Source organism: Cupressus sempervirens, chromosome 5 (genome assembly GCF_028749045.1).
Source record: "Cupressus sempervirens isolate cs-2001-9-10 chromosome 5, ASM2874904v1, whole genome shotgun sequence".
Classification (NCBI taxonomy): Eukaryota; Viridiplantae; Streptophyta; class Pinopsida; order Cupressales; family Cupressaceae; genus Cupressus; species Cupressus sempervirens.
The window spans coordinates 877,396,823-877,423,637 of record NC_143122.1 but is presented as its reverse complement, the minus strand read 5'-3'; the positions used below and the strand labels follow the sequence as shown (position 1 = coordinate 877,423,637).

Here is a 26,815-nt window from a genome sequence, read left to right as displayed (position 1 = left end):
ATATCGATTGTGTGTCAATATGTTCTTAATGAGATAATCATGGTGGATATAATGTGACGTAATATTTGTGGATATTGTCATGATATGTTATGGTAGACATCATTGGTCGTGATGTTAGTGCACGTACCATAACTAGGATAGACGAATGTAATGTGACTTGATGTTTTGTATACTCCTTCATATCGCGAGTTAGGTGATATCTAAATTAGTTCATACTTAGTTATCTTCCGAAGCGAAGAGGAAGTGTCAAAACATGATAGCGTCGGTCATAATTCAAGGATAAACTGGCAAACTGTATGCATGAATGTATACCAGTTCATATGTGTGTTCATGTATGTATACCGGTTCATCATATGAACTAGTATACATGCACACACACAATTATACTTGTACAGTAAACTATCTTGCCATAAAATTCATTAGAATCATCCTTGCATTAACTGATCAACCTAAGTATGAAAATCTGAGCGATCAGAACATTATTATCTCTAGGTGATCGCATAATGATCTCTTGCACAATATCGATCAGGCAATGATCGGATACATTCATATTAAGACATAATAGGATTGAGAAAATGATCCATTTATGTTTATGTAGATCTGTGACTTGATATAAATCATGTTGTGGTTAAACATTAATAAGGCTAATAACTGTTTATACCAACAGTAATGTCATGAGCGGACAGGAGACATGTTCTCTCATGACATGCTTATTGGCGTTGTGACTTTTGAAACAATACTTATACCTAGCCAAACATCCAAGAGAGACATTGAGATCAATTAATGCACTGCCCTTTGGAGTTCGGTGACTGCAAACGTAGGATTCATAATTACATATTAATATTCAGTATTTATCAATATTGAATTGTCAGCTGCATACACAAATCAGTATTGAGATCTTCAATAACAATAACTATTACAAGTTTCTTTATAATTGAAATTTTAATCCAAATCTGGAACCATTCGATTTCCTCTATTAAAGTATTTTTGTGAAATTTGGAAACATCAATCTGCATTGCCTTCTGATTATAACAATTCTGGAACAGAAAATTTGCAATTCAAATAGAATAGCGATTTCCCTTTTGGGGTGGTATGCAAAGTGTTAGACAAAAATGCCTCTGTATGTTCTGTGAGTTATCTGAATATTGGCAGACAAGTGTTTGACTAAATGAATGATCAGTTTCCTTATATCTTTCTTTGAAAATCTGAAATAAGAATTAGCAAGTTAATGAATATTTCAGTCTGTAATGTTCAACAAAGTGTTGATAGAAATGGCAGTGCCTAGTTTGTGAAGTTTGGGTATGTTTTGTGATGTGATTTGGAGTTGGAACCAGTAGGTGTTCTTACAAAATAACATGATATGGTAGTGAAATCTTCTATTGGTTGTTGACTATACATTTGAAGATAAGCTATTAGATAGCATATGGTGTGGAAAACAAATGTCTTGTTTTCATATTGCAACTGTAAACAGGACTACAGTGAATTGAATTTATCCCTTATGTTGCAATTGCCCAACATGCCCTCTATGAATTAGCCCTTCTGTGACTTTTTTAAGGTAGTTCCAAGGTAACTAAATCATATACATGTATATTTATCAAGTAGTGATGGATAATATAATAGCTTATGATTATGCACTCACATGCCTCCAGATGAAAATCCATACATCTAGCAAACATTTTGTTCCCTTTTGAGTAATCATTAGTTTGGTTTCAACAAAATTGACATCATATATGCTTCTTTAAGAAAATGTGATATCCTGCAACAAGCATTGGTTGAGAAACAACAAAATAGAAATCAAATCTTTGAATAAAATTGATGTTGCTAGGATTGTAAACCTTGAATGTGTATGAAAATGATTTCGAACCGAGGTTTTTCTAGTTGTGTACACCTGATTAAAATTTGGGTGCACTTAAGACCACAGGGTTGATATAGTTGTGGAGATTCCCACATCTGAGTTTGAGTCAAGCTTGATGAATCTAGGTGAGGACTAGCACATCTGAGTGTAATTCAGGCTTTAGCGAGTTTGCTGCATCATCCCATAGAATTGATGCAGGAGCATCTAGAGGTATAAGGGCAATCCTGTGTCACCCAAAAAAAATGTACTTAGACTTAGTTTCTATTTTATGTCTTTGCATTTTTGGATACCCATTTGGCTCAAATAAAGGTTCCAACTCTCATAGTTCAACTATCAGTGCATTTAAAAATCCCGAAAAAATAGGAGCATGCAATTTGACCATCATTTTGGTGACCTAGAAGGTGCGACTTGGCCAGATGAATGTAATCAAGATTTAGAGCATTCCAGAAAAAGAATCAGGTCAAAAGGCCCCACGGTTTGAAAGTTATTGCAGTTTTTCGGGTTTTGGAGACCCCCTAAGAATGCTTCAAAGTCAGGTTTGGGGCATTAAATGACCTCGAAAAGGGTCGAAAAATGGGGGACGAGCAAAGCTTGTCCATAGGGCTATAGAGCGCTTCGAGAGCTTTCCGAAAATGTAAACGGTTCGTCAATCGGAGTTACGGTTCAAAAGTTATGCCTCCCGGAAGTTCGGCTACTGTTTCTGGATTCTTCTAGAATTGCACCGACTTCTAACGCAGCTTCCGAAACCTTCTATTTTGTCGGTGGATGCCTACTAGCACTTTCTAGAATGTACTCCTAGTCCTTAACCCTCCGGGGTCTATTTAAGGAGATTTCTGGCATTGTAAAAGGCAGTTCGGATTGGAGCTTGAGAGGAGGTGCTAAAAGGAGAAATATTCTCCAGATTTATGCTATTGTAAGCCCGCAGGGCATGTTTTGAGTTTATTTTCTCTGCACTGTTTGTACCAGCTTATTCTCTCAGTTAATATAATTTCCCCTTTCTATTGTGTCTATTCTGGTTGTTGGGTTGTGTCCCCATCAAGAATTGACTGTGTCTAATGAGCTGAGACTTGTTTTGAACCAAGGATTTTAAAATATGTGCATCCAAAATAAACTCTGGTGCCCTAATGATCACGGTGTTGGAGATTCAGCAAAACTCAATAAGGACTCTTGGATCCTTGTCTGGGTCATGCTTGGTGAATCTCAGCAAGGACTTGTAGATTTTGAGTCCAAGCCAGGCTCGACAAATTTGTAGCCTTGAATCACAGACTTGGTCTAGTTTGACAGCTGACACTCGTGGGTCTCAATTGTTAGATTTGGTCAAGTCTGAAAATTATTGAAATCCAATTGAAAATTTTAAAAATCTCATAAAAGATATTTGTTTCAAGTATTATCTGGTTTTTGCTAAGTGTTTCGACCATGTCAAGTTCCAAGTCATAAAACAACTTGCAGAGTTATAACCATGTCCTAGTATTGACACGATAATTGAGATACACTAAATTTATAACAAGTACATTTTAAGTCGTCTTAAAGAACTTGGAGCATTTTTTCTCAAATCTTACACAACACATTCAAGAAATCAAAAGATAGTTTCTGTTCCAGTATACTTGTGGGTCTGGCAAGGTGCACTAGTTCGTCCAAAGCAAAGCCAAGGTGCTTAGGCACCCCTGTTTTATCCTTTTTTTTTTTTCTAAAATTCAAATTGATTTTGAAGGACACGACTTGTAAAAAGTGAAATGAAACTCTAAAAGTGAGTTTTAAAACACTTAGGTTATTTTTGCTCATTTGTTCAACAAGCGGGTATTTTTCTCTTGCACGTTGAGCAAAAGTTTGGCTTCTAGCATCAAACAGAGGGATGCAGACTGATTTTTGAGTCTTGATCAAGTGTGGCAGCTTCATTCCTACTCATTTGCAAGCTTTCATTGGCTGAAAGAAGTACATTTTTCCATCCATTTTTGTTTCACAAACATGAAACAATATTTTTTTGCTTTACCTATTTCTTTTTTGTTCTTTTGTTTTTGTTTTGAATCTATTCGTTAATTTTCTTGCCATAAGAACTAGAATGGCATCTACTTCTTCCTCCATAGGCACAAATGAACGACAAAAAAAAACTTCAATTTTTTCTTTATGGAAATACAATGATATTATATGACTGCTTTCACGAGGTGGGGGATATCGTTGGAAATGTTAGGGATGTGATATAGAACATAATAGTTCATAGTTTCGAGTAGTATGCTATTTGTGTTGAATACCCATTAAGAGGCATCAAAAATGCCTTGGAAAAATTGGTGTGCCTATACAACAAGAGACAATGTTAAAATATAGTAGGAAGCATGAAAAAGAAGAGAGATAAGCATGTAGATTAAATCTGTCCTGAAGGGAACGCAGCCCCCATCTAATCTGATTATTGTGGTAGAAGACCCCCCATTTTTTACTATAATTGAGCTTAAAAGTGAAGTCCCATTTTTATGCAAAAGAAAGGACTTTTGAAAAGCGCATTTTAAAATTAGAGCGTCAAGACATTGCCGACCAATATGTAGCAACGTGCATATGCAGATAGATTGGCTATTAATGTTGTTCGATCCCTAAATTGTTAAAAGATGTTGAAAAGTGTTAATGAAGCTTTTTTGAGAGGGTGTATAAGCTCGGGTTATGAGAAGGTGCATGACACCTTATTTGAAATACAGGTCATGGGGGTTGAAGATGCTTTGAATCCCTTGTAGGATTCATGGATTAAGGAAGGTGTATCAATGTTTCATATGGGTGTAAAGATTAAAAAATTGTGCCTTGATCAATGTCATAGTAGTGTCCCATAAAGAGGCAGTGTTTTTGAAAACCAACATTTGTGAGGGGCAAGGAGAAGATGGGCAATTTATTGTTGATATTCTCATCGCCAACATTGAAATAGTGGGACCTAGACATGTTCAAGTTACAATGGACACAATGGACAATACAAAGAATTGTAGAGATGTTGGTTTGCTGATTGAAGAATGCTTACCGTACAAGGTGAACGGATACTTATCGCATTCAGTAGGTTAAGATGTAACACAAAACAGATACTTTATTCATATATGTAATATGCACTCCAAGTACAATGCTTACAATGATGATTATTATGATGTCTAAATAGTCCCTTTTGGACTATGTACATATACTTTCCCGAAGGGGTGACTCAACTGTCACATGCTCTTTCAGATACAATTCTACCCGTTGGCTACAATATAGAATTTAAACAACATCATCCCCCAAAAAGAAAAGTCGTCTCCAAACAATAAAATAAAGACCACTCTTACAACAAAACTCAAATTACAACCAAAACAATTAATTACATCAAGATTTTGACACTAAGAAGAGGGATGCGTCCCTGGTGTAGTAGCCGTCCGTGCTCTAAGCTTGTTTAGCCCTGCTCATAGCTTATGCACTTGCGTTGTCCATACTTTCAAATCTACTTCAGCCTTCATCTGAAGCTCCAATGCTGACTGCATCATTTTGGCAATCTCTCCAAGCTCTTTCTCCTTTCCCTCTGCCACTTGCTCCTCCTTTATTACCACCTTCTCTTTCTTTGCTGCCACCTGTTGTAGTTGACTTTGTCGAGCCAAGAGTGTTGCCTGCTCGGATTTCCAGGCCGCTTTTTGCATCTAATTCCGTTTTCATTATTGCTGCCCTGGCAGCTGACTTCTCTCGAGCCCTCTTTGTGGCTGTCTGGTCTATCTAGCTCCTCCGAAGGGTATAATAAGCATCCCTTTGTATACGAACTACCTCAATCAGACTCTCAATGTAGCTCTCTATTCTCGTCTCCCTCGTAGTGGCCCGATCCTGGCGCATCTCTGCAGTCTCCACACTTGGCCATCCGCGCTCCTTAAAACAAATTGTAAAGGCTGCTAGACATCCCACTCTCATGAAGGATATGATGCTCTCTAGCTCTTTTACCATAGAGTCCAAGGCAAGCGTCTATGCAGAGGCCACCGCTTGGTGAGCACTAGTTACTACATCAACCAGAAATGTCTCCACAACCTCTCCAACCGCAGTCTCTCGCCCCACCGTAGGTTGCTGTTGGGCACCAATGTCCTTCTCCACTGCTTCCACCTTCGCCTTTGGAAGTCGATTACAACTCTCTGGCCTCCGCCTTCCATGGATAGGGTATTCTGTTTCCAATCATGTTTCACCTTCGGTTGTACTAGCCAACCCCATCCGAGGATGGCGTCACACCCTTTTCTTTTTTGCGGGATGACCATGAAATCTAATAAGAATGGCTGTGTTTCGATGGTTACAGGCTGCGCCATCACGGTCCCTAAAGGCTTGATCCCGTGCTGATCGACAGTTGGAAGTTGAAATGTAGGTGGCCACAACGTAGGTTGTCCGAACTTCATCCATATGTCTTCTGGTAATACATTCGCTCTTGACCCTCCATCGATGATTGTGTCTGTGAGTATGGTTCCCAAGATACCCATCTCTACTACTGCAGGATGTCTTCCCATTGTGAGTGCCAGTAGCATTGGGTCTGTTGTAGTCGTTCTGCTGCCATCCTTCCTGCCTCTTCCGTTGCTTTCGGGAGTGGTGTTATGTTCAATATTGTCATTTGTAACTGAGGCATTGTAAGAAGGTCATTCAATTTCATAGGAACTTCCGTTTTCATTACTTGCCTTATAATATTTTGTTCTACCAAGTTCCTCTTCAAGGTGCCGGCAGTATCTTTTGTTTGTAATTTTTCATCTTCCATTTGTTTTTTCAATTCCATTCGTGCTTGCTGCAACCTCTTCTTTTCTTCCTCTACATCTGGGTACATTGCCTTCTTTGCTTGCTTGTGAGTGATGGCTAGTGTCTCCTCATCACATGTTTCGATGCTTAACAAGTTCACCCTCTTGCTTAGGGCATTTTGAATCCTCTTGGTCTCTTGGGCTACACCATCTGCATAACAGTTGTGGCATTTCCTTCGTGGTATAGTCTCCGACGAAGTGCCTCCAAAGGTTGCACGCACGACATTGTATCATCGGCTACCCACTCGAGTCATACTGTTTTAGACTTCGGCCCCCATTGTTATTATTATTATTATAATCGCCTCGTCCGCATTGGTTATTGTTTTGGTACCCTCTTGAGGTTGCATCATTGTTCGTGTTCGTTCCTGCTCCTACGGTGGACACTTCCTGCGTCAGTAATACTTGTTGGTGTCCCTTCTGTTGGGTGGATATTTTGCAACTGACAGTTCTAGGAAAAAATCCATTTGCAAAATAAGATGACCAACCACAGCGTGTGAGACAGAGTCTCTCCTACCTTAAAGGGAAGGCTCCCTCATCTCACCGTTCGTTGGATCAACTCAAGGTAAGCAAGAAGTCGAGAGATTTTGTAAAAAAGTGTTACCAATATCCTTTCTTCTTAACTTTCAAGAGAGAATCCACTTACTTGTGGAGCGAGTAATGGGCAGGGTGAATCTCTAACTACACTTCTATCAAGTGCTGGAAACAGTGATACCGATAAACCTTCACTAACTCAAAGGCTAGTTGAAAATGTACCAGTTTGGCTCTAAGTCCAATCCTACTTCTATATGAAAAGCTTTACAATTAGGGCACAACGACTCCTAAAAGTAAGAATGCTTATCTATTTTGTGAATTAAGAAGAAAATATAAGCTATAGACAAAGCTTCTAGCTAAATACTTTCCCAATTGCTCCCGGTCAAAGCTCTGGTTTCAATTATTTCTTAACTCTTTTCTATTCAATTCACAAGATACAACTACCAATAACACAAGATAACATGAATCAAAGACAACTTGGATGAATTATAGACAAAGCTTACAATTTATACAAATAACAATCTCACTTAATCAGAGTAAAGTCTCAAGTGCTCCTTTTTATTCACTTTCTCTCAAAATAGTGCTTACACAAACAAAGTTCTAGTGGCATAATTTCTCCAGAGCTCTTTTGCATAAAGATAATGATAATTTACGAGGGGGCACTCTTTTATATAGGCACATGAGGTGAGAAAAAGATGGAGAAAAAAGTGGGAGCAACTCAACCAACTTTGACCTAGTCTAACTACAGGAGAAAATATAGGGTTACATGCAACTGCATATGCAACTCGCATTACATCCTTTTACATACATGTAACTTGCATTACATGTAATTATGTTTTTTCATGTAATGTGTTCTTTACAACTACTAAGATGAAATAAAAACAAAACAACAATCTTAGAGATTGCTTCTCAGTGCCTTGAATTTGACAGTGATGTCACGCACTGTGGGAAGATCAGCAATTTCCATAGTCTTCGATATGGCTTCAACTCTTACTGCATTTGCATATGCTGATTGCACAATTTTGGAATTTACTGCTGTAGTATCTAACAAGTGTTTTGTGAAGGATTTATACAAAACAAACTTGTTCATCGCATGTGAACCAAAATCTTTCGAATCTACATCAGCATTGAGCCTGTTGGTATATTCTGAATTTACTATCTCTGTTGCACTAAGATTATCAGATTCATCAGTAACATGACATCCCATCTGTTCCAAATCACAAGTAACATTTGTCTCAACTGCTTGACAATCTGCAAAAGCCACCTACAACTTTGTGATCAACTTCCTTAATGTCTCCTCCTTGTAACCAATGAGCCCTTGAAATCTGAAGAACATCTCACATGATGGAAGAATGTCACATGAAACCAAGGCATCCAATTAAATTTCACCATTTCATCCCAATCGTCAAGGATTTCTTTTAAGTTATCTGCTTCCAGAGTCAAAGAAGAAATTAAGTTTTGCTCCATTTCATTCATCTCTTTGACACGCCTAAGAACTGCAAATGTCTCTGTGATGGCTCGAACTCCTTTAGAAATGATTTCTTGTATCCAAGACTTAGCAACTTCAATTAGCTTTCTGTCTTTAGATGTTGGAGACATAATCAACAACACTTTGAGAAGATTGTTTTTGGATAACCTCATTCAAACGAGAAATCTCCTGTTTCAGCCGATTCTTCTTTTCCCACAGCTCATGATTGCTTTTTGATACATTGGCCAATGCATCTTGAGCATCTTGCAAACAACCCAAACGTGATTGCTTTCCAACTTGAACCTTAGTAATCTTGTAGTCAGAACGAGTAAGTTCCTCAACAGGTTTATCTACCAAGAGCTCAACAACCTCAAAAAGTTTGGTTTTATCAGAATCAACCAAAATTTTGGAAACAATCTTATCTTTCAAAGATTTGGATTTAGTCTTCTTGACATGAAGATTGTCAAGAGGAACAACCACTTTCCTTTTCTTTGTGGTTATTTTACTCAACCATGCAGGCAGGCTGAAACTTTCACCTGCAGAAGTAGGCATAGTGGAGACCATTGGCATTGATCTTGATTGTATATCCGTAGTGACTGAGCAAGATTCAGTCTGTATCGTTGAAGGCATAGGAACATGTTGAGAAGACTCTGTCATGAAGAGTTCAAACCCTGTCAAAGATGTATCAAGTTGGGAAACTTGACCACTGGCAAGAGTCGAAAAAAATCTTCAAACACATTTGCTAAGTGATCATACTGTTCATGTGCAGGGACGGGAGGAGCAGTAAAAGAAATAGGAAGAGCCATGATATTAACCTCCAACACTGGAATGAAAGAAGTGAAAATAGTGGAAAAAGAATACACATCATCATCAACCTCATGCAAAAAGGGTTCTTCATGTATAGAAGACGTACAGACTTGTGTAGGCTTTGGAGGAGATATGATCGTGATTTCCCCTTCATCTGAGTCTCCTTTATCAGATTTTGTTTCCAATTCTTCTTCTGATTCTGCTACTGATTCTTGAATTGGCTCAAGAACTTTAGTTGATTTTGTTTCTTTTCCGCCCTTCAATTTGAATTTGAGGGCACCCTTGGCATCAGAAGATGAGGCACCATCTTTTCCTGTAATCTCCAATTGTGATTTCCTGCTAGGAGGACCAAAACTTCCACAATCCAAGTGCATCTTAGGATTTACTCTTTTAAGGCCTTTATTTTTTAACCATTTATTAGTGTTTACTAGGATGGATTGAAATCTATTCATGATAGATGTACCTTTCTTTTGTTTCCATTGGATAGGAAAATGACATTTCTTATCAAAGTCAGCTTGATGAAACTCCGGATCAAGAATGTCGCCATCATCTTCAACTTGGAAATCTGAAGGGATTTCCAACATGTTAAGATCAATTATTTGTTGCAAGGTTATTTTGCAGTAATCCATCTTCATAATGTCAAGTTCTGTCCTCATGTCTATCCAGATGTCTTCAATGCGATGAACATGAGTGTAGGCTCTTTTCATCTGAGAATTCTCTCTCGACAGTCAAAATCAAATCTAGCCTTGAATTTCTTCAAGGTGATCGATTGCAACTTTGCTTCCATATTCTTTGCTTTAGACACAAAAATGATTGAATAATTGCCAATAGCCAAAGGCTTAGCTGTAATGCCAAAACCAGGCCTATGTGAAGCATGCTGATCACCTGCATGTCCACGAGCTGTCTAGCTAACTCCATCAGGATGATTCGATCTGTAGCATACCTAGGTAAGGTATAAGGCTCTCCCTTGAAATATCCAACTATCAAGTATGTGAAAGTGGGAAACTGAAGAAAAATACAGCCGTATTGGTTCACCTTCTCCCATGCTGCATTAGATACTCTTTTGATAATCAATTGCTTATCAAACAAGCATCAGAAATGTCTGAAAAAGGCATCTTGGACTCTTATGTAGTGGAATTTACTATTTTCCAAAGTGATTTGGTCATTGTAATATCAAATAGGAACTTGAAGACGATCTCCTTTGGTAGAAAGACCAGAGAAAGATCCCATAGAAGCAGCGATGTAAACTAGATAAGAATTCATGTAAAGAGGTACTGATGTTCCCACATGGCATATTTGTTGGCAAAGTGCAGTACTAATAAGTTCTTCGCAAAAGATGTGTTCTTTATTCTCCATAATCTAAAACATGTACTTATACATCCATGGCTCAAAATTAGTAGAATCTTTAAGGCCACAAATCTGACTGAGAAGGATAATGAGATCCTTATACTCTTGTTTGAAATTTGACTGATGAACAGTCTTTGGCCATCTGGAGAAATTACTTCTTTTATTGTCTAACCAGTAAAGGTTGACATACCTCTGATAATTATTCTTTTGCTCATTCCAAATGGCCAATGATGATTCTTTAGTCAAATCAGCACATTCTGATTTATGTGCAACCTTGAAGATTTGTTCTATAACCTCAGGATCTAGGCTAATGATAACCTTGCCGTCAGCATCTTTGATAGTTTTCGTCTTGGGAGTAAAATGCCATGCACATCCATAAAAGAAGTTAGGTTCTATAGCTGCCATAGGAAATGTGGATACCAAATGAATGTTGCTTCTCCTAATGCGCTTCATTTCATGACTAGTCGAAGCTTCAACTCTTTGTAGAAAATCAGCCACATCAACATGACCAATCTTAGTGTCCAACATGTTATCTAAAATAGATATGATTGAAGGAGTTGCATGAGCCAATTCTTTATCATATTGATATTTCATTTTGCCTTTGGATTTGGATGGTGAGGACATCTTTTGTGCTTGCGTTGCAACACAAAAATCCCAAAACATAAATACAACATCAGAAGGGATCTCCATACAAGTGAATTTCGAATGAGTAGTGAAGATTCAGAAATGGATTGGAGACTTCACAAATCCATCAAAGTAACTTCAAAGAGAAAGCATATGCATATGCCATGGAGTGGAAAGCGGAATGAAATGAAATGAAAGTGAGAAAATAGAAGATGAAATGAAATGGAATGGAATGAGAATGCGTGAAGGTGAAACGCATGGAAATGTGTGCATTTAAAAATTGCTGATTTCAAAAGTGACAGCGTTTTCAAGGTATTATTGCATGAAAATGAATACATGTAAATGCAACATGTAACGGGAGGTGGAGTGTGAAATGAGATGCAAATGCGGATGAGTGATACACTTCACATGTATGTGCGAATGGAGGTCAAAATGGAAAGCATGGAAAGATGCGGAAATGTTTATTTGCTCACGAAAGCGCAAATGCGTATGAAGAGATGAAAATGGAAAATGGAAGTGAAATAATGAATTTATAGTCACTTTTGATGAAAAAGAGAAGTCAAAGTACATGTGAAGTGAAAATGACATTTTTTTTGACTTTTCAAAATGTGACTTTTAATCATAATCAGACCTTTTGGATGCAATTACACGTAAGACATTTCATGTAATAGTGTTGTGTGAATGGAAGCAAAAAGTGAGATGTGTGAAAATGAAAGTAGAAAATGGGATTATATGCATGTGCAGATGGCGAATGAAATGAAAAACATGTAATCGCATTTCATTGAGTGAGAGATGAAGCATTGTGACATGAAATGGAATGTGGAATATGACAATGCTTTCGCATGTAATGAAGCAAAAACAAGTTCTTGGGAAAGAACTTGCAATTTCTCCAAGTGGAGAAAACTGGCAAACAAACACAAAACACAAAAAAGAAGAAGAAACAATGTACCTTCGGAATATAACTCAACCATGCTAAGATGCAATGCACTTCAAAACTCAAATTCGAAATTGGGACTTGGGAAAGAACCAAAAACATGAAAATGAATAAAAACATCATATTTGTTAATGTTATAATTCTGTCGGATAAATTATATTATATATATGAGATATATAAATATTAAATGGCAGATATTATATATGGAATAATTTAAATTATGTTATATATATATAACCATTATAGTATATTGAGAATATATTACTTGTATTATAACTATAACTAAAGTATGTTAATATATTAAAGAGACATGTCTCTTCAAGAGACATGCTCTTTATTTCATATATATATTCATTCATATAATAACTTGGAAAACATATAAATATCTATAAGTGCTATTACAAGTTATAGATCAGATTTAATGGATCCTATCACTAACATGGTATCAAAGCAGGTTCCCAACCAGGCCTGTGAGATTTCAGAAATATTTCATGGTTGATGGAAAGGGATGGAAATTGTTTTGGTTTGGTTAATTCAACATGAGGAATAGTTTCAAGCAAAATACTTCTGTAACATATATTTCTAATCAAAGAAGATATGCTGAATGCATGAATTAAAGATATACTTTGGATAGCATACCCAATATATGTAGGTGGAAGACATAGTTACAGCGGACAGTAGTTAAACATGAACACAAACCAGTATAATCATATTGACGTTGGCATCAAACATTTAGAAAGTAACATGTTTCATAAAATGTACCAAACACAACGTGTCATAAACTGTATCAAATGCTCGGGAATTAAGGTGATACGCAGTCAAATAGGGCATCAGACGGATAACATTGACCAGAGCACAAAGATCATATTTAGAGAATGTCTCAAGTCTCGATCAATTCATCCAAGTGCATGACGAGATCACAATTATATGTGGCGTTTGGCTTTGGAGTGCAGCATATTCTTTGTTCACACAAAATGGACCTAGCATTTGCCAATAACGAAGTCGGGAAAACAAAATAGATTGTTGACCGAGAAAGAGAAGTGTTACCAAGTGGGTTACATGCCATGCAGGAACAATATTTCTTAAATGATATATTGGGTTAGGGCTCGCAAGTTCATCATTGAAAGGAAACATTTCATATATTGGGAGATCAAAGGTGTCTTCCATAGTGAGATACTGATCTAGCTGTGTAGCTTCTAACTCATAGTGGAGTGACGTGAACAATGAACCTAGCATGGACAGAGGAGCAATTCCATTTTTCTGTTTATCTGCTTTCAATTGAATTTTATTATCTAATTCTCTTGCAAAAGGGAAATTTTCATGGTTTGACAGACCTCCATGGGCATGGACAGATGTGGCACACACAACACAAAATAAATGTCATCCTCACATCAAGAACGACATATATACATGCACGTTCAATATAAACCATATACAATGAGATACATGCAAACTCAACAATCCACCATGGAGTCTAAATGAATGAGGAGCACATTTCAATGTTACCCGCGGAAATGGGAAGAGTCAAACTATCCGCCATGGAAGGAAGAATGCGATCGGGCACACATAAGACATTGTCATATAACTCTCCCTCGCATTTATCAAGGTATTGCAGAATGTTCTCCTTGGAACAATCCACAACATCGTCGAAATCCCGCCCAAGCACAAGGGAAGGGGGGGGATGGTCCATAAGAGAGGTGAGCTTATTATAAAGTGAAGAATGTTTGAGAGAGTGAAAATCTACATTAGATCCCAAATCGCGTGCTAGAGAGCCAATGGAAAATAAAATTCTTGGTATTGTTTGGGCTCATCACTTCCAAAATGCAAAGGGAATATGATGAAGAGAGTTTGTGGTTTAGTCAAAATTGTAAGAAGATATAGATGAGATGCAAAATATGTTCAATAATATAAAAATGGGAATCCAACATTGTAAGGGGAAATGATAACCAATGTTCTATTCCCATTTGAACCGTCCTTATATGGGAGCAGAAAAGACGTACTCAAATTGTTTAATTCTTACATGGAGGCATTTCCTGATTTGATGCATATGGACCTTCATTGGAGCAACTTATATTATTATTGCAGATAAGTATTTATTATCCTCGGGTATTGCATGTATCTACTCATTGTAGTCTCTCTCTTACTTTGTATTTTTATAATTACTATAAAGAGCTATTTGCCTTGATCTTTTCCTTTGTCTCTGAGGATGTTCTTGCAGGAAAAGAAGATTGGTACATTAGGCATGCTACCAAATATTGTGTAGACTCAATCTTATGATAGTAGCTTCAAAGAAGCTGTGATTTAGGATTCATTAATCATCTGACGATCAGGTTGGATAATTTGAGTCTCTTGAAGCGAATATCCTTGATGATTGACATTATGAGAAGGAGTCTGATAGTTCACTAGAGACAACCTTGGAGAAAGAGAGGGAGTAGAAAATAAAATGCTTAAATCAAACTTCTGATGATCTTGGTTCAGAAGGAGTAGACCTTGTTGATGGATTCTCCACTAGTCAGAAACTATAACAGCTATAGGACTATGATTCATGGGATAAAGTCTCATGTTTGTAGGCTGGAAGACCTTATACTATCAGGATACCTATTGAACTAGGGAAGCATTACATGACTTGCTACCAAGAGGTTAGAAGGATGATAACAGATTCAGAGGAAGTTTGACACTTCATCAGAAAGAACCTTTTGCTAAGAGGTCAGAAAAGGTGTTGATGGATTCTCCACTAGTCAGAAACTATAACAGCTATAGGACTATGATTCATGGGATAAAGTCTCATGTTTGTAGGCTGGAAGACCTTATATTATCAGGATACCTATTGAACTAGGGAAGCATTATATGACTTGCTACCAAGAGGTTAGAAGGATGATAACAGATTCAGTGGAAGTTTGACACTTCATCAGAAAGAACCTTTTGCTAAGAGGTCAGAAAAGGTGATATCAAACACAAGGGAGAAACCTTATTCTCTGACATGTTTTATGGTGAATGTTGTGACAACACCTCATGACAGTATTCATGGAAACTTTTGATGTCATAAATGTATGAGCCTATCCCCTGTGTACATCATGAAGAAGTGACGACTTCTAAATGATTACCACTTGTATTAGGAGAAGTTGTTGTAAAGTGACGTCCTTACAATAACTTGTAGCATGATTCATTTTTTGTGAAAGTGTTTCATGCAAGGGCTTTCTCTTGTAAATCAACAACTAGGCGGTTGATATCATTAATTTGATTATCTACAAGTTGTTTGTATAGATATATTTTTGGTATTTGGTGTATATCATGCCTTGATATTTTGATAGGCCATTATCACATTGAGTACTTAGTGGATATCATTTAGTTGATGTTCTGATAGGCCATTACTCGGAGTATTTGGTGAATATCATTTGATTGATATTCTGATAGGCCAATGCTCATGTTACCAAATATGATATCAAATAGTAATTGGTGAATATCATATGTTGATATTCTAATAGGCCAATACTTTCATGATATCATATTCTAGAAATCTTCTGATCAAAGATTTCCTATATGTATTATTTTTGAAATATTACCTATGGTATAATATCTATGTGTTTTATCCTTCTTCATTAAGAGGGAGTGTTAATGTTATAATTCTGTCGGATAAATTATATTATATATATGAGATATATAAATATTATATGGCAGATATTATATATGGAATAATTTAACTTATATATATATATATATATATATATATATATATATATATAAAACCATTATAATATATTGAGAATATATTACTTGTATTATAACTATAACTAAAGTATGTTAATATATTAAAGAGACATGTCTCTTCAAGAGACATGCTCTTTATTTCATATATATATTCATTCATATAATAACTTGGAAAACATATAAATATCTATAAGTGCTATTACAAGTTATAGATCAGATTTAATGGATCCTATCACTAACAATATTTAAAGGAAAAATGCACTTTCCATGGCAAAGATTTTCACAAATGGCAACCATCAAGTAATTTCATGCATAAAATGAACAAGATAAGCATGAATTAAATAGCAAGGAAGAAAAAGTCCACTTACATGAAGATTAAGTGCCAAATATGAAGGAAAAAGATGCTCCAATGTTTGAAAAATTCTTCAAAAATGGCAAGACCTTTTCCAACTTTGCAAATTTGAATGGAAGAGGGCGGCAAACAAGGAATTCTTGTTAGAAGATGCCAAAACGTGCCCTAAAAACACTCCAAGATCCAATGTTTTTGAAGATTCATGCTTGCAAGACATTTTTGGCAAAAAACGTTTTCCTTCATGTTGCAAGATCAAAATGTTTTGATCATTAAACCTCAAAATGTGAACTTCATTGCCATGTAATCCCCAAAAAATGCCAAAACGATTTGGTTGGGAGGAAAAACATGCATTGAAAATGGATTTTTTTGCAAATTTCTTCAAAAATGTGATCCATTATGAAGGTTTCAAAAACATTTTTGAGGTAAATGAATCCATTTTAGAAGCAAGGAAACTTATTGCCATCCAAAAATGTTTCAAATGGAACAAATCTCATACACATCTATTGAGAAAAACTCAAGTTATGCACAAAAATGAAGGTATTTGGAGTTGTTTTTCAAAAACATGCCCTAGGATTGATCTCCAAAAACAATTTTCAGCATGTCAAATCCATTCTTGATGCAAATAAAATCATTGCCAAGGAAAAACGTCTTCAATGGAGAAGATTTCATGCGATTCCACCAAGAAAATCTCAACTTATGAGCAAAATTGGGTTCTTGGAGGCCAAATGCATGCTTTCCTTTCAAAACTGGACTTTTTAGGATGCATAGCATATTTTAAAACATGCTTTCCTTCAAAATCAGACCTTTTTAGGTGCATGCCATGTTTTAAAATATGCATCAAGTCAAAATAGGACCTTTTTAGGTGCCATGCATATTTTAAAATGCAACTCACACTTTAGATGCATAAGCATGAAAACTCCACTTTTCATGTCATAGCATGAAAAAGGTCCACTTATGGGGAACTTAAAATGACCATATCTCTTGATTGACAACTCCAATTGACCTCTAAGTTAGACCGAATCGAAGAGAAAAATGAAAGGCATGACATGAGCAAAATCAAAGGATTAAAAATAAGCAAACACAAACACAAAAGAAAAGAAAAGGACAATGAAGGCCTCAAGAATCAAGCAAAGGTTTGACAGAAAGCAAAACGAAAAAGACTTAACGAAGACCTTCAGTAAAAGGATTCATTATATCAATTGGTGTTGATTGGTTGATCAATACTAACCAACTAAATAACGAACTAAACTCAGAGAAATGCGAAACTAAGTTTGAAAAAGTTTCGTACTGTTACCTACATTTTGTGGTGACAAAATGCAGGACAACACCTTTTTCTTCATATTAAACGAGCATTCCTTGGTGGAATGTCCGCAATTTGGTAGATATCGCAAAATTGTTTTTTCGAGAGGAGCCCTTTGTGTGGCTCCCCTCCTTACAGTCTGTACACCACAATTCCCTTTTCATCAAGTGAAGATTTTTGTCAGATTTTTGAACTACATCATCCATAACATATCCTTCTACAATGCTCGAACCTTCTTACTTGATTCTTCGTCGCTGTTGCCACTTTCGGAAGATGAATCGTCTAAGTTTGACGATTTGTGTTTTTTCTTTTTGCTCGTTTTCTGCTCACTCTCTAGATCTATTGCCCGATTATACGCATTTATATACGATGTTGGAGGTGCAATTTTCATCTTTTTCTTTAGTGTCGGTCGTAGCCCTTCAATAAACCATCTTTTCTTTAATCCGTCCATTGGTTGGCTTTCCATTTCCCCCACCAGCTCCTTCAGCTTTCTTGCATATGCACGGATTGTTTCATTTTTTCCCTATTTTGTACTGAATATTTTTGCCACTATTTCGTTATCATCCCTTAGTAGTCGGAATTTTGCTATGAATTCTTTCTCGACGTTCGACCATGTAGTTAATTTTTGAGAATCGACATCTGAAAACCAATCAATCGCTACACTCCGTAGGATCGCCGGAAATTGTCAGATGTAGTCATCTTGGTTTGGTACGTTGTTCGCCATCTAGATCATTTCACATGTTTTACAATGTCTAATTGGATCGGTTGTCCCATCACCATTGAACTTCGACAATTTTTCCTTTGGTCCTGCCATTGCTACTTTCTTCTAATTTTGTGGTACTTGCTGTGTACCCGTGTTGTTCTGAGTATCCGTGTTGTTCTAAGCACCCGCTTTGTTTTGCACAATCGTACTACTTCGGACAACCACCCTACTTTGGACAACTGCATTACCCAGTGTGAAAAGATCTTCCTCAAGTGAAGTTGTTCAATTCTCTACTTGTATCCGTTTGTCGGGTGTATCGGGAACGAAGAGAGATGGATAGTGAAGATCAAGAATTTCCACAAACATGGAAGAAGACCATACTCCTGAGATTTAAGGGGAGAATCATGAATCTAAAGAAGATGATAAACATATTGTTGTAAACTAGAAAATACCTCTTTGGGCAAGAAAAATAATACTAGAGGCTGAAACTTTTGCAGCTCCTAAAGGAACATTTAGGGAAAGTGCTGCATTAATGAGTCAAATAATTAACTCAAAACCAACTAGGGTTGCAAAAGCCATTAGTCAACAAGTTTGGAAGGATACAATGACTAAAGAGTACCAATCAATCTTAAAGAATAATGTTTGGGACACAGTACCTAGACTAGAAGAAAAATCAGTTGTTTCTTTTAAATGGCTTTTTAAGATCAAACATGTTGTTGATGGAATATTGAGAAATACAAGGCTAGGTTTATGGCTAAAGGATTCTCTCAAAAGGAAGGAATTGATTAAGAAGAATCTTTTGCTCTTGTGGCTCGATACACTTTAGTCGGAACCATCATCACCATTGCAACATCCAAAGAATGGAAGATTCATCAAATGGATGTAATGACAATTTTTTTAAATGGCATAATTAAGGAAGAAGTATATGTCGAACAACCTGAAGGATTTGTTGTACATGAGAAGGAATCTCATGTTTGCAAGTTAAAGAAGGCATTGTATGGCCTTAAGCAGGCTCTACGTGCTTGGTTCAAAAGGATTAACCGCTACATGAAGAGCTTGGGTTTCTCCAAGAATGATGCAGACTTAAACTTGTACTTCAAAGTAATTAATAGGGAAACGTTAATATTAGTACTTTATGTTGATGATTTACTTATCACTAGAGTAGATCATTTTATTATCGAATGTAAGAAGATAGCCTCTTAATTTGAGTTGAAGTTGGGCAGAAATCTAATGAGATCAAGCTAAGTCAAGGAAAGTACACCATTGACATTCTAAAGAGATTTGGTATGATGGATTGTAAACCCTTGTCCACACCCATGGAAACAAATTTGTATAAGTTAAAGGAAGCTACAATCGATTTAGAATGGTGAACTCTACAATATGCAAATAGATGATTCAGTCCTTTATGTACCTAGTCAACACTCGACCAAATATTTGTTATGCAATAAGTACGCTTAGTCAATTCATGTGTGAACCAAATCAAATACATCTAGTTGCAGCAAAACATATTGTTAGATTCTTGCAAGGCACAATTGGATTCAGCCTTAGATATTCTGTTGACATAAACTTTAAGCTGCACAGCTACACTGAAACAGATTGGGCAAGATGCGTTGATGATAGTAAGAATGTTTCTAGTTGTTTTTCCAAGTTAGGCTCTACTATGACTTCTTGTTGCAACAAGAAACAATCTTCAGTGGCACAAAGCTCCACAGAAGTTGAATATATGTGGGAGCTTGAGAAGTAGTGTGGCTTCAAAAGCTTCTTGCAAGATTGTTGGAAAACCCTAAGAGCCTACAATTATTCATTGTGATAGTCAAAGTTGTATAAAGTTTTTTGTTAATCCTAAGTTTCATTGCATAACAAAGCACGTGGAGATCAAGTATCACTATTTTAGCGACATGATGGAGAGGAATGCCATTCAATTGCTATAAATTAGTACTGAAGAACAAATGATAGACATTCTCACCAAAACTCTCTCCTAAATTAAGTTTATGTACTTTTGAGGTAAGCTTGGTATGGTAGAGAATGAAGTCCTAACTGAAATGAAATCTCTACTTCATAGAGAATGAAGCACTAACTGAAATGAAATCTCTACTTCATTCATTTATTTGTACTTTTGTATATATATGTGTGTGTACACAAACATACACACACACACTCATGTATCTGTTGTTAAAGATGTTTCAATTGTAAACTATTGACTTCTTTGTATCTGTGTGATAATTATCTTTGTGAGGTGATGATCTCACAATGATGGTTGACGTTTCATGAAGTAATGTTGAAGGCTAGCCACATTGGTGGATATCACATGAGGTGATATATGAGGACATGCCATAATGGTGGACATTACAGAGAAGATATCTAACATCCATGATGATAGATATCTTATAATGTTTAAGGATCACGATATTAGTGGATATCACATGAGGTGATATCTAAGGACATGTCATAATGGTGGACATTACAAAGAAGATGTCTAAAATCCATAATGGTCCATGGATATCACTTGAAGTGATATTTGAGGATATCCATAATGGTATATATTAAGTAAAGAGATAATCATGAATAAGTCATAATGGTGTATTAATTGTGACTTAATCTAAAATGGATATACCCCCCAGCTAAGAGGGAGTGTTGAAGTTAGCTTGGGGAGGCTAATGAATCAGAATCTCTATAGTGTCTCAGATGATTATTTAATAAGCTATCTATTATTATTTATAACTTATAAAAAATCTTTCTCCTTATAAAGAATTGATGTCACTCTGAATGTCATCAATCTGTACATTCGCTATCATCATTTCTGTGTAAACATGATACCTGTAATCCTCTGGATACATTGATGGAAGGATTAAGATTAGTCAAACAAAGGTTAACAAGAAAATTTAATTGATGCAAATTACTAGTCAAAACAAATGACGTATTATTAAGTGTGATTAATATGACAAGGTAAGCTTGTTGAATGGGTACCTATCGAAAGGGCATTGTTGGTTATTCGAATGGCTGCATGTTCATATATTATAAAGTCTCCAATTAAATTCACCATACACACATAAATACTTACAGTCAAACAACAATCAATACTGAAGATTATTTATTTGCAGCTGTCTACGTATTGAAGAACTTAACTTGCATATGGCTGATATATATCTGTATATAAATATTTGTATTTATATACATATTTATGAGATGTCGACTTAAAGGCCGCATCAGTAATTGCTTGCTGGATTTGGATGTTGTTCAGTTCTGTGTTTCTGTATATTAGAATCAATGCTTCCTGCACTATCCAGGTCTTGTCTAAATTAATGCCTGTCAATGTTTGATGCCTGTTCTGCCTCAACGTTCTTCTCTGCAACTATAACTGGAAATATACAGAAAATTATTCATTGGGAGAGATTAATCATTAAACACATTGTCTTTGATATCACTACAGAGGTAAAATTGTAAAGTTTAAAATTGCTATCAGTCTGATAAAAAATTTAATACAGGGGGTGCTACCTCATCCTTGTTTTGGTTGCCCTCACACCCCTATCAAAGTATAAGTCAGAGAAAGTAACAGGCCAATGACATATCATAGTTGTAAAAATTTACATAATAGAAATCCCTTGTTGCGAATCTCTGCATATTTATAGTCAAAACCACAATCAAGACCCCCACAAGGTGCAATACCTCTTGACCCCAACCTCCACCCACCATTCCTATTGTTTATGTGATTGTTTCCCTGTTTATATTTATTAGCTTTGAACTTTCAAATTTCGCTTAGTATGCCAAATTTTCATTTGTGATTCTTATATTTATTCTTGGTTTGCACTTTGTTCCTGAAGTTCCAAATTCTGCCTCACCATTGTCCATGTTCAAATTTTAAAATTTCAATGCAATCATTTACATCTTTTTAATGTTTATTAGTGTAGACTTTACTAGTTTGGCAAAGTTTCATTTACAGTTCTTATACTTATTCCTTACACATTTTTACAACTAACTTTTCAGCTACTATATTTATCCATCCCTGAAACCCATTCCCCCATCAGGAGACTCAATGGAACGCTTCTTAGTTCTAAAACCTGAAAATGCTCATGAATTGACTATGGGTGGTGGATTTTTTTCCTTAAACATTAGAATATGAGATAGGTTGCAGCCATTCAAGCACTTATTGGCCCTAGGAATTATTCTGCTTCAGTAAAATTTTGCATTAACTTACAAACGTCAACAGTTTCAGTATGGAGATTTCAAATAATAAAAGCATTCCCCACTGGCAAATGAGACAATGACCAATGATTTAATGGTAAAGACTTGGGAATCATAAATTACAATGTGCTATCATGCTTGCTTTTAGTTTTAAACAATTCCCAACAACAGAACACCTTTTGTTTTTCTTCTAAAATGTCTATTTTTTTCCTTGTGCAAGGTCTATATTTAATTTGTTAATGAGTGATTGTACAATCTAGTTGTTATTAATGAAATTGATAAAATGTAAAAACATTAATTTTGATGTTAATGAGTACAGTATAATTTTTTCTTTTCAGCAATTGGCAATTGGTCTTTAGAAATATTACATGTTAATTTTCTCTGAGAAAGAACAAACAAAAAATAAGTTTTTTATCATGCACTTATTATACACATTAGAATTGAATTTTACATGTTACTAGAAAGTAAAGACTAGATGTATCCTAGTGGCTAAAAATGTTGCCTGCACAGGTGGAATTGATGGGGGGTCGTCTGACTGTAACAAGTAAGGAACATTGTGGTTCAACATTTTCTTTTGTGGTACCTTGTAAAGTGCCGAAAAAGAGGACCTGTGATGAAATGGATAATGATCTACTATATGACATGCCTCTTTCTGAATGTGAAACAAGCAACATTACAGATGAAGATGATAAAAGAGCTTATTTTAATTTTAAACCACGTACACTGGGTTCTTTATTCTCATCAGGTGATGCCACTCCGAGGTCCAAAGTTTTATCTGCAGGTAAAATAGACTCAAATCACACCAATAAGATGAATGGTATACGCACAGGCTACATGTTTCCCATAGGGGAATCTACTCCATGTTCAAATCAGAATTTAAGTTTAAACCATGATGTTGACAAGCAGCACTCAGAGCTTGGAAGCAACTCTTTAACTGGCATAGGAAATGCCAACAAAGCAGTCAATGATTGCCCATCAAATGATGATAATCAGCATCTTCAAATCACACACCCGCCAATGACAACTGAACATGACACTACTTTGAGACACTCTCAGGAATCTCAGGATTTGGAGCTTTCAAATTTAGCACATGAGAATCATGGGAAGATGGAAAGGCCTAACCAAAAGCCACCAGAAAATATTTCAGATGCAAGGCAGATGCAATGTAAACCCAAGATTCTTCTTGTTGAAGATAATAAGGTTAATGTTATGGTTACGCAATCCATGATGAAGCGGCTAGGTCATAGCCTTGATGTTGTTTCAAATGGAGCAGAAGCAGTACAAGCAGTGAAAACAAATAATTATGATCTTGTTTTGATGGTAAGCTCTCTTTTGATGTGATCATGTTCTTGTCAAGGATAAGTAAATATTTCAGATCATGGCCTGTAAACTATAAGCCACACCTACGTATTGCTTTAAAATGACACACTTTATAGGAGAGATTACATAGTCTGCCGGCTGCTTTCTTATTTGTATGCCGGTCTGTTGTCATTCTTCAGCTAAATCTTATTTGTTTTGAACGTTTTAGTGCTTTCATAAGAATAATGTAACTGTTTGTTTTCCTTTGTTAAATGTCTGAGCAGCCATGTCCTTACTCTGCAATGTGTTATTCTTAGTAGAATGTCCTAAGGCGAAATTTCTACAGAAGAACCATGTCCCTAAAAGAGTGGTTACTCTGTGTCAGAGTGAATCATAGATTTGCATGGAGTTAGTAGTAATACAGTGCCTTAAATATAATAAACAGATTTTGTGTTCTTAACACCGGAACTAATATTTGCCTAGAAATTGTGATGTCTGAAGTTTAAAGTGTCTTGACTCTTAATACATACAATGTATATAAACTATTTTATTTCAGATTTTTTCTTTCTTCAGTGTGTCTTCTGTATGTTTTTTTTCCCTATTAAATTGAAACCAAGGTATTAAATTGCTGTATCTTACATATCCTTGTGACACATGGTGAAATGCAAAAGAGTACAAATATACATATATGTCATCAACATGACGTAGTAGCCTACTCAAATCCTTCTCAACTCTTAAGAGTGAAGATTAATTTCATCATTGTCACCAAGCCTATAATAGCTAGGCATCATTCAATATGTGTTGCAAGCATCTCTATAAGGTTAAGATGGCCTTTTAAGATCTTTCTTATAATCGATTGTAGGAGGAATGTATAAGTCACTCTAAATTGATACCAAAGGTAATAAATTCCTTTTGAAGTTCTCATATCTTTCAAAAGGCTACGGACAATTTCTTAAACCAATTCTCGGTCCAGGACTCATTTTGTCAATCATATTGATAGTGGCTCATACAAGAGAAAACAATAAACTAGAGTCAACCATAGCAAAACAAATATATTTCTTAAACCATATTCATTATGTGTTGCAAGCATCTTTATAAGGTTAAGATGGCCTTTTAAGATCTTTCTTATAATCGATTGTAGGAAGAATGTATAAGTCACTCTAAATTGATACGAAAGGTAATAAATTCCTTTTGAAGTTCTCATATCTTTCAAAAGGCTACGGACAATTTCTTAAACCAATTCTCGGTCCAGGACTCATTTTGTCAATCATATTGATAGTGGCTCATACAAGAGAAAACAATAAACTAGAGTCAACCATAGCAAAACAAATATATTCCCAAGGGAGTCATCATTCCATAGTTATATTGTACTTTTGAGGGGCATACATAGTTGTTATATAAGGGCATAATGCATTAAATGCACAAATTTATACATTCTCCCAGAGATCAATGCATGCTATGCCAGGACTGTCAATATTTAAAACCATGAAATTTGTACTTGTAATCTGTACTAGATATTCATAAAACTGAATAATCAAAATGCGAAACAAATTAGATTATGTTCTCTTACATATTATATGATTTTAGCTTCACCTAAAACATAAAATAGCAAAATTTAAGCAAGGGTAATATTTAAAAGTACCTTCAACTAATTTAACAAGATAAATTTACAACAGATAAAAAACTGAGCTATGACCATCAGTAGATGAAAAATAGTAGAATGGATGCTGAATATATAATTTAATAAATCTGTATCTATTTGCTGTAGTGTTACTATAACATTGTATGGAGTTTTCAAAATCGTAATGGCATGTAACTGTGACAAGTAGTCTTCATATTTACATATATATAGGCTATATTATAACTCATCTAGCAAGTTGTATAGGACTTTTGAATGCATCGATTTCAACATCAACATTGTCAAGTTTGCTTTGGCCGCTTTGGTTTTCAAGCATTTTATGTGGCCTCTCATTGACTTCTATTGACAAGTTGTTGTCCATTTTTGTAAGCCATCTAGGAGCCCCTATTGTTTTCTTCGTGACCCCATTGGTTTCTCAACTCGCCAAGCATCACATCTAGTGTGTTTCTATTGTTCCAAACTCTTGGTCTTATTGCCTTCTCAGAATTATTGTTTTCTTGATTCAAATTGATAGTCTTTCAGAGTTTTGGGATGAGGACACTTTTGTTTATCTTAAAAATGCAGGTGGCCGTTGTGTGGAAGAATGCTCATGTATATTTTGGGCCATAACATAATGTGCCTCCAACTTATATTTCTTGTGAATGCCGAATCTTTAAACTAGCGGTTTTCTTATCTCTTTTGAAGTTGCATATTTACCTAAATATATTAATCTTTTATTTGTTGTCTAAATGTGGTGATGTCAAATTTGTGCAAAATATTTTATCATTTGTTAATGCTAGCAACCTTTGAGTGATTATTGAACGTTTATCTTTTCTCTGACTGAATCTATTGATGTAAAAGCTTGAAACCATCCCCTACATAGAACTTTCTTTAGGTAATAAAAAGACCAGAAGTTCTATTCATAGGCTACCTATTTTATTTTTCATTTTACATAGATAAAAACAAAATGCTGTCATTAACTACTTAGATTTTCTTTCTTGCAATCTCTGACATATCAACAAATGTCTGAATTTATGTTTGATACTGATTCCTATAGGATGTATGTATGCCTATAATGGATGGCTTGGAAGCCACTCGGTTGATCCGCAAATGGGAGCTGAATGGAAATCAGGATGCTTCTGAAGTAGGCAGAGTTGGTAGAGCTGATTGTTTGATGAATATTCATATGAATGGTCAAAAATCACCTTTTCCCAGGAAGACAGTCCCAATAATAGCAGTAAGTGAAACCCATTTCAATTCTCAATGAATTTCTTGTGGCAAATAAAACACCTTTATCTTTTTCGGTCCAAGCACATTTACTTCCGAAAGTAAA

At 35.8% G+C, this 26,815-nt stretch overlaps 1 protein-coding gene and 1 long non-coding RNA gene across 12 annotated transcripts in view; one reads left to right on the top strand and one right to left on the bottom strand.

Moving 5' to 3' along the window:
• Nucleotides 1-26,815, bottom strand: part of LOC149558733 (uncharacterized) — a 75,963-nt gene that overhangs the window by 24,780 nt on the left and 24,368 nt on the right. The window contains exon 3 of one of the 10 annotated variants that reach the window (XR_016365064.1): nt 23,288-23,340. The exons of 8 other annotated variants lie outside the window; for them this stretch is intronic. This is a non-coding gene — a long non-coding RNA (uncharacterized LOC149558733). Of the gene's footprint in view, nt 1-23,257; nt 23,341-26,815 lie in introns of those variants that run through there. One more of the 10 variants, XR_016365065.1, reaches the window with a different exon arrangement.
• Nucleotides 1-26,815, top strand: part of HK5 (histidine kinase 5) — an 85,784-nt gene that overhangs the window by 37,609 nt on the left and 21,360 nt on the right. For both annotated transcript variants that reach the window (XM_089832826.1, XM_089832827.1), the window contains 2 exons: nt 23,076-23,885; nt 26,540-26,719. In XM_089832826.1, the coding sequence (XP_089688952.1) occupies nt 23,076-23,885; nt 26,540-26,719 (990 nt within the window). The remainder of the gene's footprint in view (nt 1-23,075; nt 23,886-26,539; nt 26,720-26,815) is intronic.